General features: G+C 43.8%; 1 protein-coding gene across 1 annotated transcript; it reads right to left on the bottom strand.

Annotated features, from left to right (window-relative positions):
* Positions 1–1586: 1586 nt before the first annotated feature.
* LOC128106024 (protein S100-A9-like) lies at positions 1587–13728 on the bottom strand. The gene is made up of 3 exons (XM_052731327.1): positions 13682–13728; positions 3630–3779; positions 1587–1819 (listed from the first exon to the last, which is right to left on the bottom strand). The coding sequence occupies exons 2-3, from the start codon at positions 3771–3773 to the stop codon at positions 1706–1708; spliced, it is 258 nt and encodes an 85-aa protein (XP_052587287.1). The 5' UTR covers positions 3774–3779; positions 13682–13728; the 3' UTR covers positions 1587–1705.
* Positions 13729–14019: the final 291 nt, after the last annotated feature.

The following is a 14019-nucleotide window of genomic DNA, read 5'->3' as shown; positions in this document are numbered from 1 at the left end:
TCGAACTCACAGAGATCCGCCTGGCTCTGCCTCCTGAGTGCTGGGATTAAAGGCGTGCGCCACCACCGCCCGGCTTGCAAAGATGGGTTTTATTTGTTTAACTATGTAAAGATGTGCTGCATTTGTTTATGTTGCACAATATTTGTTAACTATATAAAGATGTATTGCATTCATTTAATTATGTAAAGATGTGTTGCTGCTTTACCTTGCCTGCCTAACACCCCTGATTCGATTGGTATATAGCTGAACAGCCAATAGTAAGGGAGGAGGTATGGGGGCAGTTTGAGGCAGGGAGAGTAAATAGTAGTAGGAATTTAGGCTAGGAGAACAAAGAAAAATGCCAGGGAGATGCCAGGAAGACCCAAGGGCGATGCCAGGGGCCAGCCATCCAGACGTGGAGGAAGCAGGAGAAGTAGGACACACAGAAGAAAAAAAAGGTGAAAAGATCTGAAGCAAAATATAGATGAATAGAAACAGGTTAAATTAAGTTAAAAGAGCCAGTGGGACAAGCCGATACTAAGGCTGAACATTCACAATTAATCATAAGTATCTGTGTTGTTATTTGGAAGCTAATTTGTGGCCCAAAGAAAATTCCAACTAAAATTGATTACCTGTAACCAGAACCAAAAGATCTTAGAATTTCATTCTGTCCACAAAATACCTCATATAACGTGGCTTTTAATTAGGAGGATGGTCAGGTACCTTATCCTCATACTCAAATTGCCCCTCTTAGAGTACTTCCTGAGTACTTTCTTTCTCAGTTGTTTGGATTTCACTGACATTGCTTTTTTGAGGAATAAAAAGTTTTAAGAAGGACTCCGCCCAAGTCCACAATACTTCAGTGGTCCTGGGGAGGGACAACTCTGAGCCACTTCCTCAAGCGATCTTTTCTTGGGGTGTTCCTGAAAGGAAGCACAGAAGGATATGAACCAACTGTAGTAATCCCTGTGAGTCTCCCAGCACAGCAGCGCACAAAGGTCTTCATGGATGATGCCCAAATAGACACATCCCCTCTTCTACCTGCTATGCAGAGTGCTGGGGAGGAATCATGACTTTTACTTCACAGATAAGGATGTCACAGTCTAATAACAAAAGAAGGTTACAAGTGACCCAAAGCTAGGAAACATGGACACAGAAATGGGTTTGTGGGGCTAATATCCCATTTGTCTTGGTTCCTACTAGCAGAGCCCCAACATTCCTCTTCAGACATGAGTTCTTTTCAGAAAGACTGTTAGGGGTAAATAGGTCAACTAGGAGAGAGATGAATGCATGAATGGTGGTGGGTAGAGAGGGTCATGCCGAGTGAAAATGGATGCTATGTTGATGAGAGGAGACTAGCTACGATGGATTTCTGCTGTGACAAGGACACACTGACAGGCTGGGAGGGAGACTTGCACAGGGTACTCAGGACTAATGTCAGAGATGTGACATGGTTAGGGAGATGAGCAAAGGTGGCTAAGAACAGACCCAAATGATTCAGGTACTTATGACCAAAGGAGTGCTATGGGAGAGTGCAGAGCACTCCATCTGATGCTCAGATGTCTGGGAAACACAAGGTCAGAAAGAGACAGCAGTGGCACCAAGAACACTGTTGTAGACAGACTTTATTTCCCCTGACCCTCAGGTCACAACCAAGGCCTGTGACATTACATTCCCTGTAGCACTGGGCGGGCAGGTGCAGGGAGGCATTGCTGTGCATCTTCTCTTAGGACGTCTGTGCCATTCTTGCCAACAGGGCGAAAAGCTCCTCAAGGTTGTACTTCTCCTCCTTCTCCTTATTGTCCAATTGCTTTAACAGGTCTTGCGAAAACTCTGACTTCTGTGGGTAGAAGGCAGATGGATGTTAGCACTGACCATGTCCAGGGAAGAGGACCAAGGAGCACATTGAGTGAGGGCAAAAGCACAGGAAAGCTGGCCCAGGAGCTCCTCACTATGAAACAAATACTAAACACAGGCTAAAGCTTTCCAATTGGCTCCTGGAGGCACTCCAAGTTCAGAGCTACAACTCTCTTTAACAGAATGAGGACAGACAATAAGTATAGAAAATCCCACAATCCTCATTACAATAACTTCAACATGCAGAAGGGCATCTTCTTGGAGGTGGACTGGGGAAGACTGTCCTTGTAGAAACTGGGTGGATTTACACTTGTGGAGGCTGGGAGGAGAGCAGAGGAGGGATAAACTCATTCTGACTTGGAGGCATTGCTGCTCCCCACTCCACTCTTCTAGTAGCTCCTCCCTCTTCATTTCCCTTGGAGTCAACTAGTTAGTGGATTGCACTCAGGCTACTCAGTGGGAAGCACTGAGGGAAACAAGCCTGCATGGGCCTTGAAGGGGTGGAGTATTCGAGGTTCTAAATGTGGTGGTAAGCTGTGTGTAGGGTCTCATGTGAGGGAGCTCATGTGAAGTGAAGGATCTTAGTATGTCTAAGAACACTACCAGCTGCAGCTCTCCCACTCACTGGCTGGAACACCATGGCTAAGTCTCTCCCAGAACCTAGTGGCCCATGATCCAGGTGTCTGCATAGGGAGGAGAGGTCGTGGAGGGATCTTGCAAAGGACAACTCTCTGCAGAAGCTTCCTGTGCACCCTTTACCTCTGCCTGACACAGCAATTGGACTTGCTGAGTCTTCACTTACGACAAGCTATCAACTGGGTCTGGAAAGATCATGCAGCAGTTAAGAACACTCACTGCTCTTGCAGAGGACATGGGTTCCGTTTTCATGGTGGCTCACAAGCATCTGTGTTCCAGTTGAAGAGAACCAAGTCCCTAAACTTGCCTCTACAGACAGCAATCACACACACACGCACACACACACACACACACACACACACACACACACACACACACACACACACGGCACATGCATAACTTACACACCAAATCATCATATACATAAAATGAAATAATATATCTTCAAAAAAAGGAAGTAGGAGCTGTAGATGTCACTAATACTGTCCAAAATAAAAAAGTTCCACCTTAAGCGTGTCCAAGGGAGGCTGGGGCCTTGCTCTCAGATCTTAATCTTAGAAATGAAAAATGGAGACTAGGATCTATGTGTCATATCTCTCTTCACACATGCCTGTTTCCACAGGTTTAAAAGAGAATAATAACGATGTTCGAATGTACTTTCCATGTGTTCTTTTATTCCTGCATTTACTACCCTAGAACCTCAGGGCAATAGCAGCCCCCTAGGTCTGCTCCAAGTACCCAGCTGAGGCTTAGTGTCCCTCAACTGACCAGTCAAGAGCCATCTTGGAATATGTCCTTTAAAAGGGACCTGGAGTCAGCTCAAATGTTCCTGCTTCAGAGTGAAATGTCCATCTCTTTTACCATAACCATTAACCTATGCTCCTTCCAATGAAAACCACCCACTCTAGCCTCCCGGCTACTTGGGCATTGGAATTAATGTATTCGGAATTTTGTGCTTCTCTGTCTTTGGTGGACTATGTCCCTCTGTCGAGAACTTGGTGTCACACAGTACGCTCCAGCTACAGTTGCCTGAGGGTCAGTATCTAACCATGAGCACCTCTAGTGACTGAACCCTGGTTGACTCTGGATGTAAAGAGCTTGAACTTTCTCTCTGACTGTTGCAGAGTGTGCCCCCCGCACTCTGGAAGAAGCCCTACCTTGACGAAATTTGGTAGTTCCTTTACAATGAACTCTTTCAGTTGCTCTTGGGTCATTTCTATAGGGTACCTATCAGAGTACAGGTTGAAGACATGGATGATGTTTTTTATGAGGTTTTCCACTGAGGAAAAATCTTGATCCATTTTAACCTGAAGAACAGAAAGGTAAAGGTTACAAGGAGCAGAATGAACTTTCATCATTCCTTGACCTGTCTCCTGGATCTAGCAGAATAGAGGTGGGGAGAATATCAAATAAAAGAGAAAGAAATTGTTCCCTTTGTTCAATAGAACTCTTGTTGGTCTGATGTGAAAATGAGATTTTAACCCACTGGAGAAATTCTAGAGTAAAGCATTTTGTAGCATAAGGCTCTTAGAAATTGTGAAGAAAGAAACAAACCAGGTAAAATGAGGGCTCCCAGGAGGAGGGTTTTGACGGATGTTGGATAAAGCAAGAGAAGAAGGAGGAGGAGGTAATCCCCCTCCAGGAGGATCTGTAGCCCACTTACCAAAGCTGAGGAGCTGCACAAAGTGCTTGACATCACAGGTGCAGGCCAGCTTTTATAGGCAGCCCCTAGCTGGACATAGGACTCTCCTTGGGAAAGACTCAATCCTAAGTGAAGAATGTGCTGATCTGCCAAGGATGGAGTTGGCCAGGACCTTCCTCTCCTACCCCTCCCCTTTATCACTCCCTTGCCTACTCTTTGTTCTCTCCCCCTCCCAATCCTGGAGCTGGATTGAGAGGATGCTGTGAGGTCATTTCCACCCCTCCTCTTCATTTTCTTGAGCAAGACAGCCTGCCTGACACTCTTCCCATTCCCTCTCGAACCATCAGAGGCAGGCTGGCCATCAATGGGAGCTGACCCAATCTGCCTCCCCCACAATCCATTCTGTCCCTCCTGTTTATAGAATGAGTCCTACCCCTTGCTTCCTCGATCTGTTAAATGCTCTTAAAAGGATGAATTGTATTGATGGAATAGAGATCAAGGTTAAAGATTGTGAGAGTTGATAAATATCTTGTATTTTAGAAGAATTTAATATCTAGAAGGTACTGGGCAAGAACACATAGCCAGTAGGTTACCCAACAGGAACAGGTCTCAGATATCCAGGTTGTTGGTTAAGTGAAATTCTGTGCATCCCCTCTCTGTTGTAGAGTGGGTAATGATCCTTGTACAAATGTGGTTCCAGAATTCCTAGGATCACCTCCTAATCCTAGTCCTCATTTGTGCCCAGCTCTCCCAGGAGATTTCTATTTTGTTTTTAAATTACTATTGTTAGAGTATATTATATTAGCTCTACAAAGTAAGGGGTTTTATTGTGACATTTCATGGACATTCAATGCACTGGTGTCCTATTTACCCACCATATCAGCCTTCCTTATCTCCACTCTCCATTATTCCACATGCACAATAGTGTGACTTCTACTCCCAAAACAGTTTCCCCTGCAGACAACATACAAAACTCATCTTTGTGAGACTGGTCTATTTTTCTTAACATGACAATCTTTACATGTTCCAAACACATTCCATCTCTTTTCCTGAAAAGGACATGTTTTGATTGTTTCTGTGACTGAATTTAACTCTACTAGGTATATTGAACATGGAACAGAGGAGTCCTTATCCATTCATTCATCTGTGAATGGACACCTAGGTTGATCACATGTCTTAGAAACTGTAAATACCTCATTTTAAGTTATGTGCAGAGCCATGTAACAAAAGCAGCATCAAGCTGAAAAAAACAGATGCAGATCAATGAGACAGAATAGACAATCCAGGCATGAACCCACGCAGCTACATCATCTGAATTAATATGTTTTTGAGATTTTGTTTATTTTTATTCTATATGTCTACTTGTTTTGTCTGGAAATATGTCTGTGCAGTATGTGTATTCAGTGCTCAAAGAGAACAAAAAAAGGCATTGGATCCCCTGGAATTAGAGTGACAGATGACTGTTGGCTACTATGTGGGTGATAAGTATTGAATCCACGTCTTCTGGAAGAACAGCCAGGGCTCTTAATCATTGAGCCATCTCCCAGCCTCACATATCTTATTTTTGACAAGTTTCCAAAAATACTGACAGAAGAAAAGCAGCCTCATTGACAAATTGTGCTGGGAAAACTGGATATCTACATGTAGAGGGATGGAATTGGATGCTTATCTCTCATCCTGTTCAAAATCAATACAATGGATTAGAGACCTTAACTAAAACCTCAGCCTCCATAACTACTAGAAGGAAAAGATTGGGAAATCTTTCAGATGTAAGGATGGGTAAGGAGACTGTAACTAGAACATCAATTGCTCAATAAATAAGGTCAGGAACTGGCAAGGGAGACCTCATGAAATTAACAAAAAATCTGTACATCAAGTAAGAAGTTAACTAGATGAAGAGACTGCATGCACAATAGGAGAAAATCTTTGCTGGACAGGTTAGCAATATCTACAATATAAAAGATCAAAACATCACCAATAACAAAAGAAACAATCCAATGAGGACATAGACTAAGGAACAGAATAGAATGTTCTCAAAGGAGAAAGAAAAGAGATATTGTTAAAAGTTCTTAACTTCCTTGGCCATCAGGAAAATGCAGATTGAAATTACTTTGGCATCTCATCCCCAGTCCTTTCATAATGGCTATCTTTAAGAAGACAAAAGACAATAAAAGCTGGGAGGGTGAGGAGAGAAGACTCCTTAGTCACTGGGGGTAAGGGTGTACACTGGAATAGCAAAGATGTGGAAGCAAGTGTAGAACTACCATAGGACCCAGATACATCACCCCTGGGCATATGCCCAAAAGATTGCCATGCTATTAGAGGGATACCTGCACATCTGTGCTTATTGCTACTGTGTTCCTAATAGAAAGAGAATGACATCAGCCTAAAGTCATCAACCGATGAATGAAATATGAAAATAGGTTACATATACAAAATGCCATCTTATGTCACAAGGACATTTCCTGTCATAAAGAAAGAAAATTATAAAATTTCCAAGAAAAAATACATTGAATTGAAAAATATTGTATTGTGAGGTAACTCAGACTTGGAAAGTCAAATACTTCATGTTCTCTCTTATACGGTGAATTGTGAGGGGTAGTTTTGATTTTAAATTTGGCAACATCTCAAATCACGTAGTAGTCACACTTCCAGTAACAACTGAAGGGGATTATTTTGATTATCTCAGCCTTCTGTTATTCCTGTTGAGAATAACTTGCTGAAGTGAATTCCGATGAGAAGACCCAATCTAAATGGGGGAAACAATGAGTTCCCTAGGGTTGCATCTGGAGTTTGACAAGGATAGTATGTAGGAGGGATAGTCTCTGTCCTTATGCAATGGAGAGATTTAATCAATGGGACTCAAACTTTTGGATATATTTCCCCACAGGTCACTTTGAGGCTTAATGAAAGGTCTGAGGAGCCCTCACCAAAGACTTAGAAACAGGATGTGACCAGTGAGTGGAAAAGCTGGTTGTTATCCACATTCTTCATTAGAGAACAGGTAAACTCAGCATTCTTCAGAGGTCTTTGAAGAATAAGAAGCTGAGCAGATGTGTCATATACATCTGACAGAAATACAGTGAAGGGAATGAAGCCCAATATGCTTCTACTTGTCACTCAGTCTGTCTGAGTCTAAGTACTCTCAGCTATGAAAATGAGGCTCAGCAGGTTTTCTTCCGGGGATTGTGGGAAGGCGAACCACAAAACTATACTACTAGAAATGAGAATGTCAACCGAGTTTGCCCACAACAGTTTCAAATGGATTTCAGGTATTATTACATTTGTCAACTTTGGAAGCCTACCACCAGGACAGAGTGCCTACAAGGGACCAGGAGTATCTTCTGGTTGTAGACTGTTATTGTATAAAAGGCTCACTAGACACAGACATCACCTTCTTCATATTTATAGAGCTCCTGAAACGTATAAGTGACCCTGAGATTTCTGAGACAGGTGCTGGCCCTTGGGAGCAGACAGGGTACCATGCTGTCCTGGGTTCCCCTTTTACAGAGTGAGCAGAGTAATGTTGTCAGTGCCTAGATGGGCTGCTGACCCCTCTCAATGAGGGCATCCTGGGACCACATGAAGATGATGCCCAGGCTTCTTGTCCTAACTGTCCTGGGCCTCCCAGTATGAGGGTAAGTTTCCTCTGCTCTTAGCAGAAGTGCTTTTGTTGAGTGACAAGTGCCCTTGAGTTCACTGATAGACAGGTTTCCAGTGTCCTTTTGACTAGAGGATAGAGTGGTTTGCTATTTTGTGGCATTGCTATTGAGTAGACAAATTACTATTCAAAGAGAATTACAGACCAGTCTCCCTCATGAATGTTGATGCAAAAATGCTCAATAAAATACTGGCAAACTAAATCCAAGAACACATTTAAAAAAATCACCCAACATGATCAAGTACGCTTCATCCAAGGGATTCACAAATGGTTCAACATATGAAAATCTGTCTATATAATACATCATATAAACAAACTGAAAGAAAAAAAACACTTGATCATCTCATTAGATGCTGAAAAAGCCTTTGAAAAATCAAACACCCCTTCATGATAAAGGTCTTAGAGACATCAGGAATAAAGGAACATACCTAAACATAATAAAGGTAATTTAAAGAAAGTCAACAGCCAACATCAAATTAAGTGGAGGGAAACTCAAAGTGATTCCACTAAAATCAGGAACAAGACAAGGCTGTCCACTCTCCCCATAGCTATTCAATATAGCACTCGAAGTTCTACCTAGAGCAATAAGACAACAAAAGGAGTTCAAGGGGATACAAATTGGAAAGGAAGAAGTCAAATTATGCTATTTGCAGATGATATGATAGTGTACATAAGTGACCCCAAAAAATTCTACCAGGAAACCCCTACAAGTGATAAACACCTTCAGTAATGTGGTGGAATAAAAATTAACTCAAATAAATTAGTAGTCCTCCTATATACAAATGATAAACAGACTGAGAAAGAAATCAAAGAAACATCACCCTTTACAATAGTCACAAATAATATTTACAAATAATAATAACTCTAACCAAATAAGTGAAAGACCTGTATGACAAGAACTTTAAGTCCTTGAAGAAAGAAATCAAAGATGATGTCGGAAAATGAAAAGATCTCCAATGCTCATGGACAGATAGAACCAACATAATAAAAATGTCAATCTTACCAAAAGCAATCTACAGATTTAATGCAATCCCCATCAAAGTCCCAACACAATTCTTCATAGACCTCAAAAGAACAATTCTCAACTTCATATGGAAAAACAAAAAACACAGGATAGCTAAAACAACCCTTTACCATTAAGCAACTTCTGGAGGCATCACGATCCCTGACTTCAAGCTCTACTATAGAGTTATAGTAACAAAAACAGCTTGGTATTAGCATAAAAACCAACATGTTGACCAATGGAATCAAATTGAAGACCCTGACATTAATCCACACACCTATGAATACCTGATTTTTGACAAAGAAGCCAAAACTGTACAATGGAAAAAAGAAAGCATCTTCAACAAATGGTGCTGGAATAACTGGATGTCAACATGTAAAAAATTACATGTAGATCCATATCTATCACCATGCACAAAACTCAAGTCCAAGTGGATCAAAGATCTCAATAAAAATCCAGCTACACTGACTCTGATAGAAGAGCAAGTAGGAAGTACTCTTGAACGCATTGGCACAGGAGATCACTTCCTGAATATAACACCAGTAGCACAGACACTGAGAGCAACAATTAATAAATGGGACCTCCTGAAACTGAGAAGCTTCTGTAAGGCAAAGGACATGGTAAATAAGACAAAATGACAGCCTACACAATGGGAAAAGACTTTCATTAACCCTGGATACGACAGAGGGCTGATCTCCAAAATATATAAAGAACTCAAGAAACTAAACATCAAAATAACAAACAATCCAATTTAAAAAGGGGCTACAAAAAATGTTTTTAAATGGGCTACAGATCTAAACAGAGAATTCTCAACAGAAGAATCTCAAATGGCCAAAAGACATCCAAGGAATTGCTCGACATCCTTAGTCATCAGGGAAATGCAAATCAAAATGACTCTGAGATACCGTCTCACACCTGTCAGAATGGCTAATATCAAAAACATTGATGACAGATTCTGTTGGAGAGGATGTGGAGCAAGGAGAACACTCCTCCACTGGTGGTGGGAGTGCAAACTTGTACAGCCACTTTGGAAAACAGTATGTCGACTTCTCAGAAAATTGGGAATCAGTCTTCCTCAAAACCTAATGATACCACTCTTGGGCATATACCCAAGGCATGCTCAATCACGCTACAAGGACACATGCTCAGCTATGTTCATAGCAGCATTATTCATAATAGCCAGGACCTGGAAACAACATAGATGCTTCTCAACCGAAGAATGGATAAAGAAATTGTGGTACATATACACAATGAAGTATTACTCAGCTGTAAAAAATAATGACATTATGAAATTTTCAGGCAAATAGATGGAACTAGAAAATATCACCCTGAGTGAGGTAACCCAGACTCAGAAAGACAAACATGGTATGTACCCACTCATAAGTGGATACTAGATGTAAAGCAAAGGATAACCAGACTACAACCCACAGCTCCAGAGAAGCTAGAAAACAAGGAGAACCCTAAGAGGGAAGCATGGATCACCTTGAGAGGGGGAAACATATGAGATCTCCATGAGTAAACTGGAGACGGGGCGGGGGGGGCGGGGGCAATAGAGGGGAAGGGATGGGGCATGAGAACATGAGGGAATGGGATGGTCGAGCTGGAGTAGGGATGGAGTGGGAGAGTAATGAAAGAGATATCTTGATTGAGGGAGACGTTATGGAGTAAGAGAGAAACCTGGTGCTAGGGAAATTCCCAGGAATCCACAAGGATAACCCCAGATTAGACTACTAGCAATAGTGGAGAGGGTGCCTGAACTGGTCTACTCCTCTAATCAGATTGGTGAAAATCCTAACTGTCATCACAGAGCCTTCATTCAGTAACTGATAGAAGCAGATGCAGAGATCCACAGACAAGCACCAGACCAAGCTCTTGGAGTCCAGTCAATGACAGGGAAGAGAGGTTGTATGAACTAGCAAGGAGGGGGGGGTGTCAAGATTATGATGAGGAAATCTACAAAGACAACTGAACCAAGTCCATAGTAACTCATGAACTTTAGACCGACTGCTGTGGAACTTGCATGGGACCGAATTAGGCCCTCTGCAAAAGGGAGACAGTTGTGTAGCTTGGACTGTTTGGTGGGCCCCTGGCAGTGAGATCAGGATCTATCCCTGGTGCATGAGCTTGGCTTTTTGGATCCCATTCCCTATGGTGGGATGCCTTGCTCACCCTTGATGCAGGGGGAGGGGCTTGGTCCTGCCTCAAGGGAATGTACTAGGCTTAGCTGACTCCCCATGGGAGGTCTTACCCTTTTGGAAGAGAGGATGGGAGTGGGGGAGGGAAGGCTGGGAGGAGCAGGAGGAGGGATGAGAGGGGGATCTGTGGTTGGTATGTAAAATGAATTTTAAAAAATTAATTAAAAAAAAAAACAGAACTCGCTTCTTCGGGAAAACACCAAATGGCCAAAAGGATTCCCCCATGGCTTCCACGAAGGATTTGGAGGAGGTCTTGGGGGCCCTTGGGGGTCATGGTCATGCTTCAGGACTTGGCATTCTTGGAGGTGAAGCCAAAGACATGGAATGGATCCCCATCACCAAGCTGAGCCACCTGGTCAAGAACACGAAGATCAAGTCCCTGCCTGAGATCTACCTGTTCTTCCTGCCCATTAAGGAATCTGACATTATTGACTTTTTTCTGGGCATATTCCTAAAGGATGAGATTCTAAAGATAGCTCCAGTGTGGAAGTAGAGTCTGGCTAGCCAGTGGAGCAGGTTCAAGGCTTTTGTCACTTTTGGGGAATATAATGGTCACGTTTGTCTTGGTGTTAAGTATTCCATGGAAGCAGTCACTGCCATCCAAGAGGCCATCATCTTGGTCAAGCTTTCCATCATCCCTGTGTGGAGAAGCTACTACTGAAGGAACAAGATTGGAAAGCCCTACACTTTTCCATGCAAGGTGACAGGTGGCTGTGACTTGTGCTAGTATGTCTCATCCCTGCCCCCAGAGGCACTGGCATCATCTCTGCTCCTGTGCTCAAGAAGCCACTGCTAATGGCCAGTATTGATGACTGCTCCACGTCAGCCAGGGACTGCACTGCTGTCTTAGGCAACTTTGCCAAGGCCACCTTCGATGCCATCTCCAAGAGCAGCTACTCGACCCTCCAACTCTGGAAAGAGACCGCGTTCACCAAGTCTCCTTATCAGCAATTCATTGAGCATCTTATGAAAACCCACAACAGAGTCTCCATTCAGATCGCACAGGCTCCAGCTGTGGCTACCACAAAAGGGGATTTATACAAGAAAAATGAAGTGAACTAAGGCTGAAAAAAATAAAGTCCAAAAGAATACCAAGGCGGTCATAACCCAGGTGGGCCATGAGGTGGCAGCATATGCACTTTGATAGTCCTGATGATGCCCTTCTACCCACACAGCAGGGAACTTCCCCCTCCCCTCCCAGGCAGTCCAATTGCTCAATGGCTCCTCTCCACTTCCTTGTCTTCTCCCTTGCTGTCTCCTGGGTTGCACAACTTCTTCATTATAGAAAATAACCTTCCAAACATAACCTTCCATCAAAACCAACACAGCCTTCGCTGTATTTAGCAAACGTTTATCAGTCTCTCGTATGCAAACCTTATCTAGTGACGAGTTAGCAGATTAATAGAACAGTAAGGGAGACAGACCAAAGGGCCAATAATTACAATGCCAACAGTGTGTTACTTGGGAGAGCCTATTATTTTCTACAAAGGGTTGTAGACTTCAAGGAGATTCCTGTGAAGTGGAGTCAGCCAGCAGGCAGATACGAATTTTTAGTAGGAAGTGAAATGAGGACAAGAGCTTATTCAACACGGGGGGGGGGGGGGGGGGGGGGGGGGGGGGGGCTGGAAAACAGCAGTCAGGACAAGAAAGGGAATAGCACTTTGTCAGCTTGGAAAGTCAAGTTTCCCAGCAATCAGAGATGCCCAGCAGAGGTGCCCAGGTAGACATGAGAGAAGTGTGTAGTGCCTCAGGATGAGAGTTCAGAAGCCAGGTGGCTGAAGGGACCTCCACATGGATGCAGGAGCAGCCTAACGTGCAGTCAGGGCTGGAGGTGGCCTACCACGCTGGTGGCTAGTCAGCAAAGACTTGATGTGGACAGAGCCCAGAGATTGCTGGACAATGGTTTGTAGCTCCTTACCCACCAGCTAGCTCTGGATCTGGATTTCCTAGCACACTTGTCCCCAATGTTCATTCTGAGTCAGTGGTGCAGTAAGATGGCTCTGAGGAGCTATCTGTGGCTGCCTGCAGGCAGGCAGGGTACAGCCTGGGTGGGGTTGGGGCTGAAGGGCAACTTTGCTGAGGCGATGATAACTTCCTCTACAAGAGAACAAGTAAACCAGAAGCCACAAAGGCCCTGGAGCACGCCCTTGTTCCTTCTGTACCACTTCCATTCTGTCCACTCCACCCAACCAGAGCTTCCACTTCCTTCTGTAGGATCTGACCAGTGAGTCTCCCTGACACTCCCCATCCATGCCTTCTCCCCAACCCGCCAGATATAAGCCAGGTCCCATGCCCAGTGCTCCCATCTTGTCTGTCTTCGCTGTCTGCCTTAACTTCCACTGATCTTAGACTTCTGCCAGGACCTGCCTTGCCTATTTTCCCAATGCTCAAGCCCCTCACATGCCACATCAAACCTTTTCAGCAGCCAGAGCTAACCCAGCATTACAGGCTTAGAACAAGAGGCACATCCTGTACACCAGCCCTCTGTCCATCTGAGTACCTTCCACCCAAGCCATTTCCAACCTCTTGGCCCAACCTGCCCAAGCATCATCTCGTCTGTCCCTTCTCTGTCCATATCAGACTTAGAACTAACAAAAGAAGTCCACACGCCCAGATCTCATTGTAGATGTAACCAACCGTCTTATTAAATAAGAAACACAGAGCCGATTCAGAGAAGAAAGCCAAGAGGTCAGAGCTAAGAGCCTCACCCTTCCTGCTTCAGCGATCCTCTTCAGTCAAGAGAGCTCTCCAAAAGGGACCTACTTCCTGTGTGTATGTCTTTATATAGTCTAGCTGTTCTGCCTTCTCATCTCTGAGGCGATGATAACTTCCTCTACAAGAGAACAAGTAAACCAGAAGCCACACAAAGGCCCTGGAGCACCCCCTTTTTCCTTCTGTACCACTTCCATTCTGTCCACCCAACCAGAGCTCCAGGTCCTCTATGGTATTGAGATTAAAGGCATGCGCCACTGCCGCCATGCACTTGCTATGGCTCTAATAGCTCTGACCCCTGGGCAACTTTATTTATTAACATACAATTAAAATC

This window comes from Peromyscus californicus, unplaced genomic scaffold (genome assembly GCF_007827085.1).
Source record: "Peromyscus californicus insignis strain IS unplaced genomic scaffold, ASM782708v3 Scaffold_9__1_contigs__length_137607984, whole genome shotgun sequence".
NCBI classification, from domain to species: Eukaryota; Metazoa; Chordata; class Mammalia; order Rodentia; family Cricetidae; genus Peromyscus; species Peromyscus californicus.
This window is presented reverse-complemented; position numbering and strand designations above follow the sequence as displayed.